Source organism: Suricata suricatta, chromosome 3, assembly GCF_006229205.1.
Source record: "Suricata suricatta isolate VVHF042 chromosome 3, meerkat_22Aug2017_6uvM2_HiC, whole genome shotgun sequence".
Classification (NCBI taxonomy): Eukaryota; Metazoa; Chordata; class Mammalia; order Carnivora; family Herpestidae; genus Suricata; species Suricata suricatta.
Window position 1 is genome coordinate 69,834,995 of NC_043702.1, and position 25,282 is coordinate 69,860,276.

Here is a 25,282-nt window from a genome sequence, read left to right on the forward strand (position 1 = left end):
AATTATTACTGTCTCAAAACCTTTATCTATACCATGTCTCTACTTAAAGAGTGGTTAAAGGACACCACTGCTAAAAGACTAAAATCACTCCTGGATCCCAGTGAATTCCCACGTTCTTTTCTAACCTTACCTGCTGTCCCACAATGCCTTGTGAGCTCTAGTCAGTACATTCCAGTCACTCACCTGCCTGCATGTTCTCCAGACCTCACAGGGCTGTCCCTTCCCTACAGAATAGTCTTCCTGCCAACTCAAACCCCATTAGCTACGTATCCCCTAATTCGTCTGTCAAGAGTGCCTTCCAGTGTCACACGCACTTGGCACATTACCAGCTGCCCCCAGAGATTCTTGCTCTTTCCATGACGTCACAGCTGTGTAGACACATCTAAGCCTTACAAGTCAGCACCTCTCTCACTAAACTGGGAGGTCCTCAAAGCTTGGGGCCAAGTATTTACCTTCCTATATACCTCACCTCTACCCCAGAGCCCAACAAACAGCTTGTGCTCAATAAGCCTTTAGAAGACAAATGTTTACGGAACCTCATGAAATCATCAAGTAAAAGAAAAACTGAAGTAACTCAGAGTGCCTCTGAGGCCATTTGGAAAAATAAAGGTCGCCACCAAGAAAAAGTCACATCCACCTACACAATGTCTTCTTATGATGAAAGGGAGCCTGGAAAAATCTCTTGCCAACTCAGCTTCCAGCCAGTTCAGGAGAGCTGGGGGAAACAAGAGCTCAAGAGAGCACTAGTGCATGAAGAGGGACTATCTTTAAAGGCCAAAGGGCACATGTACTGAGAATTTCCAGTTTGAAAGGTAGAAATGGAAAGTAAAGCACAAAAATAAGAGTATTCAAATGCAAATTAAAAATTTTCTTAAGCAGTCTGCTAGGTCTCTTTCTCATTTCAGGGAAAACATATTGGACTCAATATGTTTTGGTCTTTTTCCTTTCACTGTATCATTAAGAAATCTACAAGCAATAGTGAGAAAGTCAAGGTGACTCATGGGTATGAAGCTACAGTAGGTTTCTCCTGCCTTAGAAGGACCTGTTATTCCTTAATGGCTTATTAAAACACCACAAACGTTTGGGGTGCCTGGGTGGGTAAGTCAGTTAAGCATTCGACTTCAACTCAGGTCATAATCTCATGATCTATGAATTTGAGCCCCATGTCAGGCTCAGTGCTGACAGCTCAGAACCTGGAGCCTGCTTCAGATTCTGTGCCTCCCTCTCTCTCTGCCCCTCCCTGGTTCACACTGTGTCTCTTTCTCTCCCAAAAATAAATAACATTTTTTAAATTAAAATAATTTAAAATACCGCAAACTTTTTAAAAATATGCAATAAAATCAGGTCCTTGACCTGGCCTGTTGACATCATTTCTTCCTGAGAGTCTTACAGGGCTCACGTGGACATTCTGAGCAATCTTTCATAGCTAGGCAGAATCAACCCTCCCCTCAAGATGCTGAGTGGTTTCCCTATCCTCATCCCACAACCTTTGGTATCAGCTTGCTTCTTTGTGAACTGCTCCCACACTCCTCCAAATGTTGGCTATTTGCGTGCTCACTGTTTGATCTTTACCGATTTCAGTAAGAACTACAGTAGGACCAAGAATAAACAAACAAGGCATTCAGTAAGAACTACAGTAGGACCAAGAATAAACAAACAAGGCATGTGGCTGGGAGCAATACCTACTACAGGAAGTGAAAAGAAATGGAAGATCTGACCAACCGCTTCACAGAAGCTAAGGGCAGGTCAGCTCCTCTGCTTACAGACCAAATCCAGGTACCAATAGTAAGACTTCAGAGGTCCTTGCACTGAGGCAGGGGTGTCTTCCTCACTGTCCAGGTCAGACAAACTCAGGTGATAAGAGGAGGAACTAGGAGAAGCCAACACATGGGAAAAGGGGCAAGTTACCTGATCTTAGAAGTTACAGACAGCAGCAAACTTCTTGAGCATGTTTTAGGAGCCAGGTACTTTACCAGCATCCCCTCTATCCTCTCAAAGAACTATATGGTAGATAATTTATTCTCCAGATCAGAAGAGGAAACCAAGAATCAAAGAGCTTATCAAGTCACTTCCAAGTGCACAGAGCTGCTAAGAACAGGGACTTTGGATTTGAATCCCACCTTTTAGGGCTAGAAACTTCCCATAGCACTACATGGCTTGGATAGAATTTCCTCATTTAGAAGTCAGCAAGGGAAAAGAAGCATACACAAGTTCATCTTCTCTAATGTAGATAAAATCTGCTTAAACTTCACCACTAAAAAAAATCATGCATTCTCAGTATATGCATATACTCAAATTTTAATGTATGTATGAGTGCACATATACATTCATTCAAATCTTAGAGTACATACACCCGGCTCTAATAAGAACTCCAGAACTGGAAAAAATGCTGTGAATTATTTTGTAAAAGGAAACTACTTTTAATAAAGAAAATTTCTATTGAATTTTTGCTAAAAATCTCAAAGTCCACAATCATCTACTGATTAAAATAGCAGGAGATTCCTGGCCTGTCAGCCTCACTTCAAGACCTCTCATTTCCATATAAATATTAACACTAGATCCTAGAATGTGTACAGCAGGCACATAATTTCTTCTGAGTACTAAAGAGCCTCAGATCCAGAGTCCTGTGAAATACCAAAATGCCCAAGAAAGAACTGCCTACAATACCTCCTATATTCTCAAAATGACAGTGTTACAAGGGAGTTGTAACCTGGGCACAACTACTTCACTTGCATGTGCTCTGCAAGGCAGGAGAAGGATTCTGGGGGAGGAGACACCTGTACCCACTGTTCCCTCTGCCACTCTCGGCCCCTACACGCCCTCACATAATGGGATTCTTTGTGTAAGGTACACATTTCTGGTACAATGCAGACCTTAGAACAAGCTTCCTACTTCACCTGGTGCATCCAAATAAACAACAATCTGTGTCAAGGGCAGAAGAAAAATATGCCACCCGAGGCAGTATGTCTGCATACGGCATTTATGATCAACTTAAGGGGTATTCAAGAATAACCTGACACAAAGATTTCTGCCTTAAATGCCAATTTTATCACTTACCTGTGTAAGGAGTGCCTTCGGAACTGTGCTTGCACGCACACCTTTGGACAAGGAACTGTCTGCTCACCTTCCATTGAAGTTTTGCTCTCATTGACCAGTGACCAAGTGTGGACCACTTGGGAGCACAATCATTCTCTATCAGCCTCAGGGACCACTCTTTTGTTTCCATAAAGAGCTCACAGGAGCTTCACAAGTCATTGAGGCAGGGCACCACCAGCCATCCTATCTTTGCTTTACCCAAATTTCTCTTTTCTGCTCAGAGCTTCTTTCTTAAACCTTTGCACTGGTATCACAGTTTACAAGGCAGTTTTACAGACATCATTTTAATCACTTCACACAAATCTCATGCAAACCAAGAGATGAATAATACACGAAGCTGGTGGGAAAGCTGGAGTTGGAACCCAGACAGTGGGTCAGCCACTGCATTATGCTGCTGCTTTCATGTTCTGTTCACAGACAATAAAGCTTTGCTGCACATCAAAAAGACATATGCTTGCCAGGAAACACATATGTCTGAGGATGAAATTCCTCCGGGGGGCATCTGGCTAAGGATGGGGAACTGAGAGGACAGATACTGTGGGAATCCATTCTAGGCCACGAAGTCAGACGAAGAAAGATGAAGACGGGCTCCCCGGCAGATGGCTACCCTGAAACAGCAACCACCACAGAAGAGCCTGCATATCCGGCCCTACACTTCACAGTCTACATCTCACTTACATTTCAGTTACCCTATAAAGAGAAGCACCATTACTACTCCCATTTCCAGATGAGGAAACACCTATAACCTACCTAAGTACACCAAGGGAAAGGTGAATCCAGTTCCAATCTGCCCTAGACTGGGGCAGATGGAGATTTCTGTGCCTATCAGGATTATTAAAATTTTAGTTAACTAAAACCAGGGTCTCACGGGTTTCAACTTCTGGTGGATAATTTGTTCTCCTAGGCTTTTCAAAAAGTGAGCTCAAGCTGAATAGGCCTGTATCTGTTAAAGAAATTGAATCAATAAATAACTTTCCAAAATAGCACCAGGCCCAGATGGGTTCATTGGTGAATTCTACTAAATATTTAAGGAAGAAATTATACTAGTTCTCCACAATCTATTTCAGAGGATAGAAACAAAGGGAATACTTCCTAACCCACTGAGTTTATAAAGCCAACATTACTCTAACACCACAACCAGGCAAAGACATTACAAGAAAACTACAGACCAAAAGCTCTCATAAATACAGATGGAAAAATCCTCAACAAAATATTAGCAAACCAAATCCAAGAATGTATAAAAAAGAATTATATATGACAGTCAAGTGGGATTGATCCCAGATGTGCAAGGCTGGTTCAACTTCAGAAAATGTAATCTATCACATCAGGAGGAGGCTAAAAAGCAAAATCACATGATCATATCAATAGACACAGGCAATTCATGGCAAAATCCAACACCCATTCATGATAAAAACTCTCAGTCAACTAGGAAGAGAAGGGAAACTTCCTCAAATGATAAAGAGTATCTACAAAAACACTAATATTGTACTTATGATGGAAACATTCTTCCCCACTAAGATCAGGAATAAGGTAAGGATATCCCCTCTCACCAACTCCTTTTCATTAGGACCCTGGAAGCCCCAACTAATGCAATGAGGCAAGAAAAGGAATTAGAAGGCATATAGATTGAGAAGGAAACAATAAAACTTTTTTCACAGATGACATGCTCATGTATGTAATAAATCCAAAATAACTGACCAAAAAATTCCTGAAAGAGGGATTATGGCAAATTTGTAGGATACAATGTTCACATATATAAACCAGTAATAAACAAGTAGAACTTGAAATTAAAAACAATACCATTTGCATTTATACCTCAAAAAGTGAAATCCTTTGGTATACACAAAATACATAAAAGATCCAAATGAAGAAAACTACAAAATGCATAACTGACTGAGCCACCCAGGGGCCCCTAGAACAACAGGAATTCTCATTGATTGCTGGGGGGAATTTAAAATGGTACAGCCACTTTGAAAGGAAGTTTGCCAGTTTCTCTTATAAAACTAAACATACTCTTATCACATGATCCAACAATCATGCTCCTTGATATTTCCTCAAAGGTATTAAAAACTTATGTCCAAACAAAAACCGGCACACAGATGTTTACAGAATGTCTATTCTAGGGGCGCCTGGGTGGCTCAGTTGAGCATCTGATTTCAGCTCAGGTCATGATCTCACTGTTTGTGGGTTAGAGCCCCACATCGGGCTCTGTGCTGACAGCTCAGAACCTGGAGCCTGCTTCAGATTCTGTGTCTCCCTTTCTCTCCGCCCCTCCTACACTCATGCTCTGCCTCTCTCTGTCTCTCAAAAAAAATAATAAAACATTAAAATAATTTTTTAATAGGTTTATTCCAAACTCCCAAACCTGCAAACAACCAAGATGGCCTTCAGTAGGTGAAAGGATAAACTGTGGTACATTCAGACAATGGACTATTATTCAGCATTAAAAAGAGATAAGCTATCAAGCCACGAAAAGATGTGGAGGAACCCTAATTTCATATTATTATTAAGTGAAAAAGTCAATATGAAAAAACCACATAGTAGAGGATTCCAACTCTATGACCTTCCAGCAAAGGCAAAACTCTGGAGACTGTAATTACAAAGGTGAGTAGTTGCCAGTGGGTGGGAGGGATGGAATGGAACACAGAGGATATTTAGGGCAGTGAAAACACTCTGGATGATACCATCACAATGGACACATGTCATTAAACATTTGTCCAAACTCATAGACTGTCTAACACAAAGAACATAAACTTTGAACCTTAGGTGATAAAGTATGTCAATGTATGTTTATGGATTGTAACATATGAGATGTTGACATATGTGGTGGGTAGAGGTATATGATAAGTCTCCATACATTTCACTTAATTTTGCTCTGAACCTACAACTTGCTCTTTTAAAAATTCTATTAAGGGGCACTTGGGTGGCTCAGTCGGTTAAGTGTCCGATTTCGGCTCAGGTCATGATCTCACGGTTTGTGGGTTCAAGCCCTGCATCAGGCTCTGTGCTGACAGCTTAGAGCCTGGCGCCTGTTTCTGATTCTGTTCCCTCTCTCTCTGTCCCTCCCTCATTTGTGCTCTGTCTCATTCTGTCTCTAAAATAAGCAAAAAAATAATAATTTAAAAATAAAATAAAATAAAAGTCTATTAAAAAAAAAAGTGAGCTCTTTAATTGCCTCTTAGAACCTTTGACCAATAAAGGATGACTTGGCTGGTAATAGAAAGGATAAGAAAGTCACACCTCCTTGGAAGTATTTCCTAAATTTTATTTCTCAGAACACTTGTGCCACGAATGGGTTCCACGTGTGACTGTTCACTAGCTACTCTCAATAAGCCCCCAGAGGCAAAGCTTACTGGTTTAACATTCCAGGTCTGGATAATGAAGATTTTCCCTATGGTCCCAGTTTCCCCTTTGTCAGGCTCTCTGGTTCTTCCTGAGCTCTCCTCTAGAGATCACCATTCCGTGTTCACTTCAGCTTCCCAACGCCAGGCTTCACACACCCTTGGCCCTCCACTTGGAACACAGCCACCCACCCCTGCTGACACACAGACAAGCTTGAGGATCCAGGCTGGAACATCACCCCCCCCCCCCGCCCCGCCACTGTCGATTTCTACTTTACAGTGACATTCATCAATGTTACTTACAAATACAGTATGTTCCATGAGCTTCTGGGACTTCTGTGTTTCTCTGAGAATCCAAAATGATCAAAAAGAAGAGATTCCCACCACTGCTGTCCCTGCCCCCATCTGTTTTCTTGAGGTAAAAAGACTCCTTTCTGAGCATGGCACTGGGTTTGTTCTAGCTGCCATCTGACACCACCACAGGGTGCAGCTCACACTGCTGTAAAGTGTGACTAGATAAAGCCTCCAGTCATCATTAACCGCAGGCGGTGGGAAACAGGCAGCAAAAACGCCAAGAGCCTGAGAAAATGGAAGAGTGACAGGAGCATAGAAAAGTAGGATTGAGAAGGCCCCTGACAAACCCAGCTTAAAACATACTCCTCTTTGCTCATTGCCTGATGATAGCAAAGCCCTGAGAGTACGGCCTTAATTAAAGAATCAGCATCAGTTCTCTGTAGATATGGGGGAAGGTACGTTTCTAGCCTTATAAACATAAAGTCATTTTTTTTAATGTTTTATTTATTTTTGATACAGAGAGTGACAGAGCATGAGAGGGGGAGGGGCAGAGAGAGAAGGAGACACAGAACCAGAAGCAGGCTCCAGGCTCTGAGCGGTCAGCACAGAGCCTGATGCGGGGCTCGAACCCACAAACGTGAGATCTGACCTGAGCCGAAGTCGGAGGCTTAACCAACTGAGCCACCCAGGCGCCCCAAACATAAGGTCATTACACTGAAACTGCTTATGTGACCATTAGTATTTTCAACCAATCATATGGAGCTGATGACCATCAATTATTAAATTCCTATTCATTTTAACAAGTAGATACCTATGCCCCCTCACCAGAGTAACCAACGGGAAGTGATTATATCCTGTTTTCAAGGCTTCCATGGGGAAACAAAGACAAGAAGCTCATGGACTGTCAGGGCCGAGACATGTCATGAGAGGCCATGCAGAGGGAGCAGAAAGCACAGTACTGCAGGTATATGGAGCATGAAGTTATTTCTCACACAGAGAAAAGGAAAGTCACAAAAGAAGGCTGGGTGAAGCAAAAGAAGCAAAACATACATGAGGTCAACTCTAACAGAGGAAGTTCTGACCTCGGGCACAGGGAGGGAAATAAGCAAAGGGAGAAGCAGAACAACAGGGCTGGTTTAGAGCATAGTGATGACTTGGTCAAAGGCCATTCAATAGGTAAAGAACTGTCTTTTTGGTAAAAGGTGCTGAGACAATTGGATAACTACGTGTAAAAGAATGAAGTTGGCCCCTACCTCACACTATGCTTAAAAAATTAACTCAAGGCGGGTCTGGGTGGCTCAGTGGGTTAAGCATCTGACTTCACCTAAGCTGATGATCTTGAGGTTCCTGAGTTTGAGCCCCATATCTGTCTCTGTGGTGACAGCTCAGAGCCTAGAACCTGCTTCAGATTCTGTGTCTCCCTCTCTTTCTGCTCCCTCCTCCGCTTGTGCTCGCTCTCTCTCTCTCTCTCTCTCTCTCTCTCTCTCTCAAAAATAAACATTAAAAAAAACTTTCTTAATTAACTCAAAAATTGGGGCACCTGGGTGGCTCAGCTGAGCATCCAACTTTGGCTCAGGTCATGATCTCCCAGTTACCGAGTTCAATCCCCTCATTGGACTCTTTGCTGTCAGCATGAAGCCCACTTGGGATCCTCTGTCTCCCTCTCCCTACCCTCTCTCTCACACACACACACTCTCTCTCTCTCTCTCTCAAAAATAAACAAACATTAAAAAATTTAACCTGAAAGGGTTCTTTGATCCTTTTCTCTCTTAGGAGAAAACATAGGCATAAATCTTTGTGACTTTGGATTAGGCAATGGTTTCTTAGAGCATCAAAAGGACAGCAACAAAATGAACTGGACTACATCAAAATTTTAAAATTGCACTTGAGGGGCGCCTGGGTGGCTCAGTCGGTTAAGTGTCTGGCTTCGGCTCAGGTCATGGTCTCACGGTTCGTGGGTTTGAGCCCCGCATCAGGCTCTGGGCTGACAGCTAGCTCAGAGCCTGGAGCCTGTTTCGGATTCTGTATCTCCCTCTCTCTCTGATCCTCCCCTGCTCGTGCTGTCTCTGTCTCTCAAAAATAAATAAAAAACATTAAAAATTTTATTAAAAAAATAAAATTGCACTTGAAACAACAGTTATCAAGAAAGTGAAAAAGACAACCCACAGAATGGAAGAAAATTGGCGTACTACAGAACTTGTAACGAGACTATAAAAAGAATTCTTACAACTTATTAATAAAGCTACAGTGAGACGCGAGCTCACATGCACTAGGATGGCTATAATCAAAAAGACTGACAATGACAAGTGTTGGCAAGAATGTGGAGAAACTGGAAATCTCACACTATGCTGGTGGGAATATACAATGTTGCAGTCACTTTGGAAAATATTTTGTCAGTACTTTAAAATGCTAAATATACAGTTATCATATAATCCAGCAATTCTCCTCCTAGGAACATACCCAAGAAATGAAAACATACATACCACAAAAATACATATGCAAATGTTCACAACACCATTGTTCATAAGAGCCAAAAAGTAGAAACTCAAATGTCCAATGCTGAAGAACGGATTTTTAAATGTGGCACATACATACAACAAAATATTAGGTAATAAAATGGCACAAAGTACCACTACATACTACATACAACATGGCAAACCTAATGAACACTGTTCTATGCGAGAAGTCCTCATGAAAGCCCACATGTTACAAGATTCCATTTATATGAAATGTCTGGAATGGGTGATTCACAGAGATAGCAGATTACTGTTTGGTTGGAGCTGCAGGATGGTGGATTAGGAAGAGGAGGAGAGAAGTAGGGAGGAATCTGGAGTAATTGCTAATGCGAATGGGTTTGTTTTTTTTTTAAGGGAGATAAAAAGGTTCTAAAATTAGATTCTGGCAATAGTTGTACAACCCTGTGAAAATGCTAAAAACGAACTGTAAACCTTAAATGGGTGAATTATAGGGTAAGTGATATATCACAATAAAGCTGTGTTTTAAAAATGCAATGGGATAAATCACAATGGAAAAGTATGTAAATCTGAACTGAGAAACAACTTGAGAGGTCATAAAACACTATAAACCTAATTAAATGGTCTGGGAAAATGTTTTAGTGACATACATGACTGATGGCCTTAAAACAAACAACAAAAAAGCTGTGATGATTTGAAAAGAAATACCTATCATCCAAATAGAACAAAGGGCAAATACCATAAAAATCCCCCCCACCGAAGAGTACAAATGACAAGTATAGAATAATCCACTCTCAACATTCGTTACACTTTCACCCAGTAACTCCCACTTCCATAATCTATCCAACGAAAATATCAGAGATGCCTTTGAGTACTAATATAGAAGACTTTTCTTCCACTGTTCTTTATTTGGTGGAAAACTGGGAACCTCTCACATGTCCAGTGCTCAGGCAAATGGGCAAATACATCACTGTCATTTATGTGGTACAAAACAGGGCAGGAAAGACATTCAAACAAGTGTCAGAGGAGGTTGTCTTTCTGGGAGTAAGAGGAAACCAAGATCTACTGTATCTTTGGTACATTTTTGTAATGTATTTTCCTCCTCAAATATGATTTCTAAAATTTAGAAAATAATACATACATGTATTTATTTTCATTAAAAAATGTAAGTATCTCATCTAATTCCTTATTAATGGTTCTCAAACGTTGCTACATATTAGAATCACACGGGAAGCTTTTTCTTTTTAAATCCCAATACCCAGGCCGTACCTCAGAACTCAGGCATCAACATTCTTTAAAACTCCGGGGTCTCCAAGATACGGACAAACTAGGATCAAGGATGGGTAAATAAACGGCATGCAGAAAGGTCCTCAGCTGCACACAGTGGAGCCAGAGGCATGCAACAGAAAGTGAGTGTGTGTCTGGGTCACAGCTGGGCATGGCTGTGAAGCTCAGGCAGCCGCCTACTTGTAGGAGGAAGCTATCAAATCACAGGTCTCCAGGAGGAAACTAAGAATGTTTTCCCATTCACATAGCAGGAGGAACCGTCCTTGCTGAAAGAGCACTGAACGTGGCCCTGACCACTTAGGTAAAAGGAGGGCCTACCACTCACTGGTTCTACTAGCAGGCTTGAGCAGGGACTGTGCATTTCCTGTCACAGATGCATGTGGGCACAGAAGCCTATGGCCTCCCTGGGTGCATGCAACCAAAACACAAAGCCACGTCATTTACAGCTCATGTGTCAACAACATACAGGCAGAACAATGCAGACTGGAATAGGAGAATGTGCTGGGAACAGAGCAGGGGACCTGGGCTTAGGCCAAAACTCTATTAATAACTTGCCCATTGGGGCAAGGTCTATACCTTCCATTCCTTCCATATCTGCAAAGAGGCCTTGCACAGGTGGCCTGGCGGCCTCTTCAACTCTAACCTGTCTATGATCTTCCCCACATAACAGACAGTGTGGCTGCAGCTAAAACTGGAAGCCAGCTTTGTGTTTTTCTATCAACTTGATCTGACCCAGCTGTGATAATTCCCCTGCCACAGTATCATGGAAGGAAAGAAAACGAGAATTGTCTGAGAAGTGCCGACAGAAGGGGAGTTCAAAAAAGGAAGGAGACAGGAGGACTTCTCTCAGCCCCTTCTTACTAATTCTGAGTAGTCCACAGCTAGGCTGGACAAAGCACCTCACCAGCACTATCCAACTAAGACAGTTCCCAGAAGACATTAACTTCAAAAAAAAGCCTCTCAGAGAATGCTGGAGGGAATGTGAAATCAATACAGCTTCTCTGGAAAGTGACTGGACAGCATGTATCAAGAATCTTTAAAAATGCAGTCCATTTAGTTCAGTAATTCCATTTCTGGGAACATGCCACTCTTGCAAGATTGGATGTGTGTAAAAATCACTGGACAAAACACTCACATTAGGAGTTGTAGAGACTTGTTGCACAACAATGCGAATGTACTTAACACTACCGGAGTGTACATTTAAAAATGGTTAAAACGGTAAGTTTTGTTGTGTGTATTTTACCACAATTAACAATTTTGAATTCATAGGCATTTAATAGCAAGAATAAAGGAAATGTCTTGGCTTATGATACAATTTTAAAAAAACTGGAGGCACTTGGGTGGCTCAGTCAGTTAAGTGTCTGACTCTGGATCTCGGCTCAGGTCATGATCTCACAGTTTATGAGTTCAAGCCCTGTATTTGAGAGCCTTCTTGGGATTCTGTCTCTCCCTTTTTCTGGCCCTCACCTGCTCTCTCTCTCTTGCTTTCTCTCAAAAATAACTTAAAAAAAAAAAAACCTACAGTAAGAAAATAAATAAGTAAGCCTGAAAAATAACAAATATCCAACAACTAGAAATTAGTTAAAAATCAGCCATAGAGGGGTGCCTGGGTGGCTCAGTCAGTTGAGCGTCTGACTTCAGCTCAGGGTATGATCTCATGGTTCCTGGGTTTGAGCCCCATGTTGAGCTCTGTGATGACACCTCAGAGCCTGGAGCCTCCTTCGGATTCTGTGAATCCCTCTCTCTCTGCCCCCTCCCACCCCGTGTCTCTCAATAAATAAAACCCTAAATAAATTAATTAATTAAATAAAACATTAAAAAAATTTTTAATCAATCATGAAATATTGAAACAATAGACATTAAATCTCAAGTTCTTCAAGCAAATTGGAAATTCTTCATGATATAATATTAGGTGAAAAAAGGCACCCCATGTGTGGTCTCAGCTCTAGATGGAGTAGATAAAAATAATTTTTTAAGTAAAAATGCTAAGAGTAGTTCTGTTTCTACCCTGGGATCTCCAAATTTTCTAAAAGAAACACAGAGGGTGAGGGAGGGCCTTGGTAGACAATTAACTTATGGTCCAAGAATCAAAGGGTAGAATAACTTCCACTTTACAGGCTGTCAGCTTTGCGATTTCTCCCTTAAAGAAACAGAAGCCGGAGGTGTTTTCACAATTGGTACTTCGACTCTGACAACGGAGACAGAACTAGAACCAGAAGCAGCACAGGTGCAAATGGCCAGCACTATCCAGTGTCCCCGTATAAGTGAGGATAAAAAAAGCAAGATCACCCACTTTCCACCATCTGCTGCCATACCCCCATCACAGTATTTTAAAAGCTTGTTTCTCGTTCATGCCCTACCTTTCGAGTGTTTCATAATGGGCCCAAAGTGATCTGGGAACTATAATCCAAATATAAAGTAACTAATGATATCACTAATAAATAAAACACAGGAAATGGGCTTTGCTCTTCTCTAGAAGACAAAAGGATACATTAACAAATATTAATGACTTCTTAGTCCAAAAAGGCTTGCAACCACCACAAAACTATAAGAGAGACTGGTCCTTGTTTTCTTTAGCCACAAATGTAGTTTTCATTTGGAACAACAACAACAACAACAACAAAAACAATACTCAAAAACTACATCTTCAGATTAATAAGGGAAAAAATATAAATATATGGAGCAAGGTATTAGGAGAGTAAATAATATAACTAGCATGTAAGAAACTCAACGATGAAAAATGCAGGGTCACATTATTGCAAGGTTAATGAAACTCTCTGGCCCAGAGTTCCCAAGGCCCAGAAGCTAATCACCTATTGCATTAAAATACAAACTTTCATTATTACAGGCTTCGGTGAGTGCCTATTCTAGGGGTTTATAATATTTGACCTTTGCTAAAATAGTTTCAGTCCCTGACAGTTTCTTGATTAGGATCAATTAGTGAAGAGTTTCTCTCCAAATGAGTAAAACATGTTTAGGTTTTCTTTCTGTCTTTGCTTTCTTTCCTTTCTTTCTTTCTTTTTAATCCACTTTCTTAAAAGAAAAAGAAAGGGGTCTTATCTCACAATTGAGAACAGAGGTCATCAAGGTAATTTCAGAGCTAGGTCTGAAAGATGACAAGATCCTAAAGCAGAACCCACTGGTGCAGGCCTCAATACCTATGGGTGTGGCACACACAACGTGTTTACTGTACCATTAGCAACAACAGCGCTAGCTTTTTAAATAGATGGCTATTTTTAAATCCAATGCACGTTCACAACCATATGTCAACTAATTTTACAGGCAGGTAGAACACTAGGTCTCTGGATACTTTTCTAACAATATGGCTTGAACAGAAACCTGCCTGGGTTAGACACTATGGAAAAACGTTGTTTATTGTCTGATGTACTCTGAGTCACTGTCATTTTTAAGCAAGCATCTCTGCCCTTAACTTCCCTTTTGAATTAAAATTGCCAAGATAATGAAGCCAAATTACCACTGTGAGACATTAATTTGGTGCACAAATTTGGGCAATGCACAAGCATGGCTCCGTTAGAGAAGAATCTGCTTAGTGTATTTAATTTGGACCCAGAGCATCTAAATGGAGTATTTTCTTCAGTCCATTAGAAGGCTGAATGTTGCAGAAATCCTACCTTCTATTCATAAGGATTTGCAGAAAGTTTGGCAGAAATAAATTTTATTCCCATGGAGAAAGACAAACTATAGGATATTTTCTCAACACGAAGGATATCAAATTTAGTCAGCACACAGGACAAATTTGGTCAGGATTTCTGGCCAATGAACCTATAGCCTCTGAAACTCTTCTAGATAGCCACACTGACCATGCTTTGCCATGCCATTCACTGCTGCCTAACACTGCACTAATACCTCACAAAATAAACATATTATAACTGTATGAGGTGATAGATGTGTTAATTAATCTTAATGTAATCATTTTGTAATATATACATGCATATATAAAATCGCTATGTTATACTCATGAAACACATACGGGTCAAATGTATCTCAACAGAGCTGAAAAAAAAAACAAATTAAAAAAATTAAAAAGGGACACCTAGGTGGCTCAGTCGGTTAAGTAGATGACTTCCACTCAGGTCACAATCTCACAGTTCACAGGTTCGAGCCCCACATCAGGCTCTGTGCTGACAGTTCAGAGCCTGGAGCCTGCTTCAGATCCTGTGCCTCCCTCTCTCTGACCCTCCCCTGCTCATGCTCTGTTTCTGTCTCAATAATAAATAAAACATTAAAAAATTTTTTTTAATTAAAAAGACCAAAGTTCCACTAAAATAAACATTTAATTTGTTAATAATAAAATCCTATCTGAAAAGCATATTCCCTAGTCTCTTCGGTATTCACCAGGCCTAAGGCCCAAGAAGCATCAATTCCTTTGCAGGAGCACAGGCTATTTAGGAGGGCAAATTCTCCCAAAGGTCATATCTCTGCATTTGGCACTTGCAAGTAACATTCCCTTAGGAATGCAGATAGGTTCAGAATTCTATTATCTATGCTTTATAGATGAGCAGACATCATGTTTTTAGAGAAGACATCGTGCCCGTCCATGTCCCCCAGACACAGGATGCACATGAGCACGCTGACTCAAGGAAAAAGGACAAATGACGTGGCTGATAAAGAAAAATGTATAACCCTGTGCCTAATTTGTATAGAGTAATTCCAATGGGGTAACCAACAAGAAAGGCAGTGTGGGAACCACGATTTGAAAGAAGAGAAGAAATCTGACAAAGAGATATAGTGGTAGGGAAAGGCAAAGAAAAGGAAGGACATTCCAGGAATTTCCCCAAATACTGATAAACAGGTCAAATTCCTTGGCACAGGAAACTGCTTCATACCAAAAAGGTTTCCAAGTTCCAGCTAATGACTGGACTGTAAACAATGTTGTCCAAAATAACAAAGCTCCAGGACAATAAAAGATTTTGGATACTTACCAATTCATAACACCATTTCTAACATTCAAAGCCTCAAGGTTTGTCCTACTAATTTTGTCACCACACAAACTGCAAATATCCACTAAATGATTCAGGAATCATGCCTATCACATCTCAAGTAGTACAAATATTTAGGAAAAAAAAAAAACAGATAACCAATTTTATAGCCCCTAGACACACTGTAGACCAATCTCAAACACATTCATGGGTAAATGAGAAGAATTCTTACACTGGCATACAATCAATCAATAAAGGCCCCAAACTGTCCTGCCCTCAGTAAACAAATGCTTAGCAAACCTAAAAGAAGATCAAAGAACTTTCATGACTGCAGGTATCAGCATTCTGGAAAGGCTTTCCTCACATTTGATTCCTAACCTCTCAAAGGTAAGTAACGTTTGTGTTTTCATCGGTAATGTTAAGTGCAAAAAGTTGGTAATGATGAGGGAAGCCAAAATACTTTAAACAAGTGATCCATAAGACCCTTGCTCCCATCCCTTCACGAATCTGAATTTTCACAAATTGTATCGCTGCTCAAATGCTGGGTGATGTAGTCAAGGAAAGCATATCAGTATATAACAGTTGGCAGTAATAAATGGACTGCTGTCAGACTACACTTGCCAAAATCCAAAATCTTTAAATGCACTACAATGAGTTTAGATTATAGCATTCCCTAATTCATCCATCAAGAAAACAAGAATTTAGATTATACCATTCCCTAATTCACCATCAAGAAAACAAGACCAATAATTAACATTAATATTGATAACAAGATCTTGAATCTTTGTAAATGTCTAACCTGAGCAATCAAAATAGTTTGTATACAGGTTGAACTAAAGAAATTAGTATAAATTCAAATCAAAACTTTGTTTTTTAAAGATTTTCTTCTTTCCCAAAGGCAAGGGAATCAAGAACAAAAATGAACTACTGGGACCCCATCAAGATAAAAAAAACTTCTGCACTGCAAAGTAAACAATCAAAAAAACTAATAGGCAACCAACAGAATGGGAAAAGATAGTGGCAAATGACATATCAGATAAAGGACTAGTATCCAAAATCTACAAGGAACTCACTAAACTCCATATCCGAAAAAGGAATAATCTAGTGAAGAAATGGGCAGAAGATCTGAACAAACACTTCTCCAAAAAGGACATCCAGATGGCCAATAGATATATGAAACGATGCTCGGCGTCACTCATCATCAAGGAAACACAAACCAAAACCACAATGAGATACCACCTCCCGCCAGTCAGAGTGGCTAAAATGAACAAATCAAGAGACTATAGATGCTGGCGAGGATGTGGAGAAACGGGCACCCTCCTACACTGCTAGTGGGAATGTAAACTGGTGCAGCCCCTCTGGAAAACAGTATGGAGGTTCCTCAAAAAAACCATCAACAAAACTCCCCTATGACCCAGCAATAGCACTGCTAGGGATTTACCCAAGGGATACAGAAGTGCTGATGCACAGGGGCACATGTACTCCAATGTTCATAGCAGCACTGTCAACAATAGCCAAATCATGGAAAGAGCCTAAATGTCCATCACCTGATGAATGGATCAAGAAGATGTGGTATATATACACAATGGAGTATTACATGGCAATGAGAAAGAACGAAATTTGGCCATTTGTAGCAAAGTGGATGGACCTCGAGGATGTCATGCTAAGTGAAATAAGTCAGGCGGAGAAGGACAGATACCATATGTTTGCACTCATAGGTCTAACATAGGAGAAACCTGGCAGAGGTCCATAGGGAGGGGAAGGGGGATAGAGAGTAAGGGAGAGAGAAGGACACAAATCATGAAAGACTACTGAATACTGAAAACAAACTGAGGGCTGAAGGAGAAGGGAGCAGGAGAAAAGGGGTGAAGGTCATGGAGGGGGGGCACTTGTGGGGAGAAGCACTGGGTGTTATATGGAAACCAATTTGACAATAAATTATTATTAAAAAGAAAGAAAAACATTAGAAGAAAAAAAAAAGATTTTCTTCTTTCAGAATTTACTGTAACAAAGAAAAAGCCTCCCAGGAAATTTCTTACAAGCACTAGTTTTGCTTAGTCTCAATACATGCATTATATAATATAACCAAGTCAATTAGGTAGGGTGCTGTTTTGTTACTTATTTACCTGGGGATTTTTTATTTGATCTTGATTGCACTGAATGAGACTGTCGAGGCAGCAGAGGTGATGAAGGCAGAGACATTGAGACACCTTTGGCCAAGCTCACCCTGTAGGTGTCCTCTGCTACAGGAAGGCTGCTCACAGAAAAGTCACCACCATGGCCTGGAGGCAGGACTGACGGAGAAGTCTCTGGACCAAAATCACCTCCTAGAGTCAAGAGAGAAAACCTTAAGTTAGATCATCCATTACAGGTAGGTTAATTCCTAAGAACTACATCCTTAGAATATAATTCCCATATATTATCTATGTATGTTATTTTTTAATGTTTTTTCTTCTACCACTTTTATGACATTTTACTATGTGAAAGAAAATTCAATGAACTCAACCTCATATGCCTTTCTGATCAACTGGCTCAGTTTCACTCCTCATAATGGGTCCAGAAAGCCTCCAATCTGAGATTAAGACCAAGTATAAAGGATCCACAAGAAACTATGATTTCAGCTGAAGTGGGGGGGTGGGGGTTACTGGTGGTTTTTTTGTTTTGCTTTGGTGTTTGTTTACTTGTGAGAGTAACAGAGAGAGAGGGAGACACAGAATTCAAAGCAGGCTCCAGGCTCTGAGCTGTCAGCACAGAGCCTAATGTGGGGTTCGAACCCAGATCATGACCCAAGGCAAACTTGGACACTTAATCAACTAAGCCACCCAGGTGCCTCATGGGGTGTTACTGGTCTCACACAAATATCTGAGAATAGATTCCAACACCCAAATCCATTCCAGAACTCCCTAACTTCACTTCTCTCCAATAAGAGATCCCAAGAAAGGGTCTCTGTACTTCAACATTTCTCTCCAGTGTCATGTATCTCTTCTCTCATTAGATCTACTGCATACTCCCCATGGCACATCTTTCGACTCCATCAGCCCAACCCTTAGTCATGAGACTAGAATTATGGCTCACTGATGAAGCTCATTCTCCTTGGTATTCAGCTTAAGAACAAACAAGCTTACTATTATGAAATCAGATATTCTAGGGTAAGCAGATCCAATGACAAAATACAGAGGATGCAATTACAGTATAGAGAGTACAAAAGGAAGGGAGGATGTTAGCTTGGACTAGTCTCTCTGAAAAAGATACAGCTGGTCCTCAAGTATTCTGATGATAACCTTTCCTCTTACTGCTCCTCCCCCACCCATCACTTCCTCCCCTCTAGTGTGTACTAGGAAGCAACTGAGGACAGGTGAAGAGGGAAGGTAAATCATTACCCTGATGATTAAAACATCTATAAGCTCTAATTTATATACAGAACTGGAACTAGTCTTTCTGATAAATACTACCCAAATGTTCCTTATCAGGTCTTCCCGACTCTGAAAAATCAAGGTCTGGATTTGAACCAGAACTCAACTTGTCTAGGTTCTTTGTGCACAAGACTCAAAAGGGATGCAATCCAAACCATCAAGTTCAAATTGCATCACTGTGCTTGTTTTTCATGTTAGGAGACACAGTGCCATATATAGTCATCCCCTCCACATACTGGGGGGAGGCAGGGGGAGATGGGGGTTAAAACGAGCAGGCAGGCTCATGCTTGGCCCTCAAAGGCAGCTCAAAACCAGCAGAGCTGTGAATAGAAAAGCCGTGGGTCCCACAAAGGATGAGTTGGCAACATCAGAAAGGTAATTTTAGTCACACCTGGGCCAGCTATGCTTGAAGAATTTTAACAAACTTGGACATTTAGTGATAAATCTTGAGTTTCCCAAGTGACTGGTATTTGAAGAAGAAACCAGAATTATTGGAAAACCCTCACCAGAATTTTCAAAAACAAGAGCATTCACGCAAATGTTCTGTCCCTGAGGGAAGAAAGCAAGGAGGAATTAATGGAAATCTTTATATCCTAAATCTATGTGAACAGCAATGTCACCCACTCTGGTCCTCCTATAACCCTCACTCACCGGGCTTCCTGATGTGTACTGTTAAGATACCACCACCACCACCACCAGTTTCCAGGACCCAGGAGTTGCTCTTACATTACTGTAGGGAAAGTCAGAAATCTTTTTGAAACCACCTCTCCTTGAGGTCTTGAGCCAGGCAGGATATGAAGTTTCCCAGCTGCCTCTCCTTTGACTATCAATGAAAGAGACCTTAAGGCAGAGCTGTGGGTATACTGCAATGCCAGTGCCCACTGGGGCTAAGTGCCTCCCCCAATGAGATTTGAGAATGCAGAGGGAAAGAGAGCGGTTTTCTCTGGTTCTATATCTGGTGCTCATGACCAGTCCCCACCACATTGGTCTCATCTAAGGAATGCAAGCAGGTGCTATGCCTGGTCACCTACTCCCGGCTATTTGGCAAGGAAACTAGGAGATGGAGAAGAACATGGAAAGCACGGAGGCCACAGCCCCAAGGGATACACACACAGGATGTGCCGGGGACCTTGAAGAGGTTGTCCATGTGGTCTGAAAAGAGCTACATTGCCCTGTGGCTGGCCCTTGTACCATCCTAATCACCAACCCGGTAGTCAAATGTCTAAACTGGCCTGAGAGGAGCAGGCATTGGGACAAGGTATGGTCTTCCCTACTCACACACAAATATTTCTAAACTATTATACAACAACAAAAACAAACAAACAAACAAAAAACCCAAAACAAAACCCAAACCAGACTTCAAGTCCCTTAATTTGGATGGGGACACAAAATTAGGGAGAAATGCATCTATTATAATACCAAAATAAAAAGTAACGCTCCTTACTGAAAAAGGGTTTATTTTCTTAAATACTTCATCTTCTCCAATGTGCTACAAGCAAAAGTGAGGAGTGAAGGATAAAAGAAAATTAAAGAGTTTCCTAATTACAAACTGTGTCCATAAACTTTGTTTATATCAAGCAAAGCAAATATTTTCCTTAACTGCAAGTATGGTGGGGATGTTTCCAAAGCAGGCCGTAACCATGAGGACCTTCAGCCTTCCAAGCAGCTGTACTATGACACTCTGATTTTATGTTGTCTGCAATAAAGAGAGACTTGGAGATAGGGCTTGGGCAGGAAGGTTTCTATTTCAAGATTTCTTGGACATCTCACTGTATTAATAGTCCCAAACATTTTCTTTTGTTCTTCAGACACAAAGACCCCTAACTTCCAGCTTCCTTTTATTAGAAAGGCACAAAGCAGGGAGAGAGGTTTTATGTATGAACAGGCGGCATGAAACAAGTGGAATGATCCAGCAGCTTAGAAGCTAGAGGCAGCATTCCGGAGCCTGGTGCTTTAACGACACGCAGCCAAGGGGTTCAGGTCAAAGTAAATCCAAGAGCATCACAAGGATGCAGACGAGGCCAGCGGCAGAAAGTGAAAATCTCCTGAGGGCATCCATGAGAATTTGACAATACTGGTTCTGGGCAACAGGACCCCAGTAATTCTCTGGTTGATTTAACATTCTACAGCAGATGCTTAAAGAGGTTTTAAGAGGAATTAAAAACATTTCACTGCAATAACCAGCACTGTGCTGTGGACACATTTCCTTTAGCTCCAAATAACTGGTGTCCTTTGAACTGTGACCTATTTTATTCCCACCTCAAGTAAGTGATAAGATTCACTTTGATCACCGTTCCTGCCACTCCAGAAATGCCAGGCTAGGAAGGATGACCATGTTATCAACCACCGATGGTCTATCAGGTCTCCTCCTGTTCCACTGGCAGGTGTTTCCCATGGAACATGCATACACCACAGGTACATGTATCCACCCCAACATGCTTTTAATCTCAGAGAGCATCTAGTTCAATCACATGTTTTCACAGACAGGAAGCTGGGACGTGGAGCTTAAAAGTGACAAGCAGGGGTCAAACACCTAGAATGACCTCCTCTCCCAATTCCAGAAACTGGCCAGCTCAGACTCTACCACACTACCCCCCATGTTTGAGGGGCGCCTAGATAGCTCAGTCGGTTGAGAATATGACTTTGGCTCAGGTCATAATCTCGCAGTTTGTGGGTTTGAGCCCCACATCAGGCTCTCTGATGACAGCGCAAAGCCTGCTTTGGATCTTCTATCTCCCCCCTCTCTGCCCCTCCCCTGTTCACACTCTCTCTCTCTTCTCAAAAATAAACAAACATAAAAGAAAAAAGAGGGTCACCTGGGTGACTCAGTCACCTGAGTGCCTAACTTCAGCTCAAGTTATGATCTCACAGTTTGTAAGTTCGAGCCCTGTATCGGGCTCTGTGCTGACAGCTCAGAGGCTGAAGCCTATTTTGGATTCTCTCTCCCTCTCTCTGCCCCTCCCCTGCTTGTGCTCTGTCATTCTCTCTCAAAAATAAAAAAACATTTAAAAAAATTTTTTTAAAGAACTGCACTTTGAAAAAATATGGAGGTGCCCAAAACACATATATCTTTAATAAGTCTATAAAGTGCAGCATGTTTTTGCTTTTAAAGTTTAGGCTTTGCAGGTCACATACAGCCTCCAATGCGCATGCACACGCACACACACATCCACACCCACACATACATTTATTTTAAAACTACTACTTCTTTGAGTTCCAAAAATAAAAGATCCATAAACAGCATGGGGGCATAAGGCTCTTCCTATTTGTAATAAATATAACTAAATATGTACATATGCACATATGCACAACACAAAGGAACTATAAATCTAAGTCATAGTTTGCCAAGATAATGGAATTATCAAAGGGGATAGTGCCATCCAATAAGGCATTTTAAATTGGCAGAAATGGCTTTGGATAACAATTCTTTATTTTAAAATGTTTTTCACTGTTATAGACTGTGAAAAAGGATTCAAGTTCATAATGGAAGAAAATGCAAATCCGGGAGATGATGAATGTTTAAAGGTGTCTATACAGAATGGCAATGTCCAACATTACAGATTAAAGTAAATGGAGTGCAGGATTAGAGAAGGCTTAAAAAACGAGGGCAAAGAAGCCAGGGAGATGAAAGCAAAACCGCATTTCAGAAAGAGCAAACCTGAGAAAGGCAAGGGTGAGCTCAGACATTCAGGTAAATAGGTCTGCAGATGCAGGAAATAAGATTTCCATTTATTGTGCCATTGAAGTCACTAGGTGGGGGGGGTCTGGCAGGGGGGATGGAAGCTCAGAATAGAAAGAAAGAATGTTCTGTTTATCCAGTTCCAGAAAACGGGACTTGTGCAATACATTTAACTAGGGCATTAAATGTGTTAGGGCATCTTTTGTGCAGTCCCTGCCTAGGAGCGCATTAATGTTTCTTAAACATATTTTCCATCATAAGGTTTTATAACCACATAACTCATATACATTTACAGAAACCTAGAAAACTGGGAAAGATTTCTTCCCGCAAGATCCAAGTATCATTTGGGAGCCTTTTGAAGTCTCTCTCTGCAACCGAAAGCATTTTAAACTGTTTTATGTCTTACAGGATCTCCCCAAGTAACCAGCCAGAGCTACTGATTGTTAATGTACACTTTCAAAAAGAGAGTTAAGATAAATGTATCCAAGAAAGCAATTTTCCAGAACATTATTCACAGAGTCATGACTAAGACTCAAACAATACCACTAAGAGACAACAAAGCAGCTAACTTCCACCCCCACTCCCCAGTACAGAAAAACCTGGTCAACAGGACAAGTTTATCCTTTTGTCTTCAAAAATACACCAAGCAGATTTTACATGGAGACCAGTAAATACTACCTCACAGTTTTAGTCTCAACACTCAGTGGTTACAGAACTAGAAGTACGTTACCCAGACATAGATGATGAGGAAAGAGACTGGCATTTCCTCTCTTATTGTCAAAATTCTCCCTTAAGGCAGGTCACCAGGCAAGAGTTTCTAAGCTTAAAAATACAAGACCTCGGGAAAATTCCTACCCTCAAGCCCTAGAGGGGTGTATTTCAACATAATAAACGCCTTCTTTGACGTACTATGTGTTAGGACAGGGTTTGTTGGAGGCGCTTTACACCCATTATCTCATATCCTCACATCGACCTCATGAAGTGGGTGTTGTTTTTAATACTCTGCTGACACGGAGACCACCACACAGAAAGTACCCAGCATCTTGCCCAAGGACACTGGCCAATGGCAGGGCTGGGTCTGAATTGCAGTTCAATCCAGAGTCCATTCCACTACCCTGAAAAAAAAAAAGGCTACTGAGTTATGCCTTCCAACATTACGTCATTTTGAATACTTAATAGGGAATGCCAAAAATAGTATATGTAGGTCTATGCGCAGTACCAGGCCACTGTGAAAAGAAACCTGTTCCCTCATCTATTTTCACTTTTCGTGCTGGCTGGTTAATTAGCTCCACAGCACTCCTGGATCATTCCATTTGGGAGGCACGCAGGCTCAGATCATTAATTTTCTTTGAGTCAGTCACACCTTATGTTGTCACCATACAAGCAAAGTGGATCCAAGATAGATGTTTAGTCACCAAGCACCTTAAACAGTTTCTTCTCCTTTCCCTTTGCACTGTAAATTCATTTAATTCTTGTAGCCTTTGGGCCTGCTCTGTCCAGGTGGATGTACTAAGTGTCATTCTCACCTCATCGGACCAAGAATGTGGCCACTCTGCCTGGCCCAGAGGAAGTAGAAAGCAGTGGGCCAGCTGTGGTCAAAAGCAGCCTGGTAGGTAGGGTTCATCTTCAACCCGCATGGAATCCATTATTCTGTATCTCCTTGTCAGGAATCCTCAGCACTCAGGCCCCTGAGTCCCCTGGAACACTCCTCACTCAGATTCTGCAGATTTGCTGGGCCTGCTGCTCCTGCCCATGACTTGAACCTTCACCGTCCAATCCCTGCACTCAGGGAAACCTGAGCCCTTCCCAGTGAGGCTGTCATAACTGGTCTGAGGTATGGCTCAGGCACCGATAGTTCTCCCCAAAGTGATTCTCAAGTACAGCCAGGATTGAGAACCAACAAGGCAGGAAGGTGGTCAAAGAGACCCAAAAGATTTATGCTCCTATTCCAAGACAGAGGAGGGAGAGATGAAAAGGGAAAGAAACTGGAGGACACCATACAGATGATTAAAATACCATATGCATTCCTTGAGTGTGTGTATATGTGTGCCTATCTGTATGTACATCTGTATATACACTATAAATTTATTTATATAAATCTATGTAAACATACACAGTTGTGTACATGTGTGGGGGTCTCTAGAAGGAAACACAGGAACCAGCAGCAGCAGCTATCTCTGGGAAAGGAAATGACCAACTGGGAGCATGGATGGGAGGTATATACTTTTATGTGGTTTACATTTTATGTGCATAGAATTCCTGTAAATATCTTATATTTGCATTCCTGAGGATTGAGCCACGTATAGATATGAAGATCTTAAGCCTAAATGGACCACCTGTCATGGCCTGACCTGGCAAGTGGATGAAATGAAAATCTATTCCACAAAGACGATCCAAAGTGGCCGTGTGTGGCGCTGACTGCTAGGTGAGCTTATGTTCTACTGACTGAAGTGGATGCATTACAGGACCCTGCTCTGAAGGTCGGATTCTCGGTAGCACTGAACACACATACTCCCAACATCAATGGGCTCTATGTAAGCACACATTTCACTTCTTTTCCGCCCACCCAGCATCTCTGCTGCTGGTGGTGGAGTGTGGGCACACCTGTGGTTGCAGCACACACAGGATAATCCAGAGGTCTGCCAGGAAGAGGGCAACAAGGAAGAGAGGCAGGTTTGGCAGGAGGATACAGGGGGGAGAAAGCAGGGGCTGAAAGGTCTAGTAAAGAGGCAGGTAGGACCAAGGAATATGGAAGTAC

General features: G+C 41.4%; 1 protein-coding gene across 6 annotated transcripts in view; it reads right to left on the reverse strand.

Moving 5' to 3' along the window:
* The window catches only part of TANC1 (tetratricopeptide repeat, ankyrin repeat and coiled-coil containing 1), a 238,930-nt gene that overhangs the window by 113,673 nt on the left and 99,975 nt on the right, over positions 1-25,282 (reverse strand). For all 6 annotated transcript variants that reach the window (XM_029934532.1, XM_029934530.1, XM_029934527.1 and 3 more), the window contains exon 3: positions 17,559-17,759. In XM_029934532.1, the coding sequence (XP_029790392.1) occupies positions 17,559-17,759 (201 nt within the window). The remainder of the gene's footprint in view (positions 1-17,558; positions 17,760-25,282) is intronic.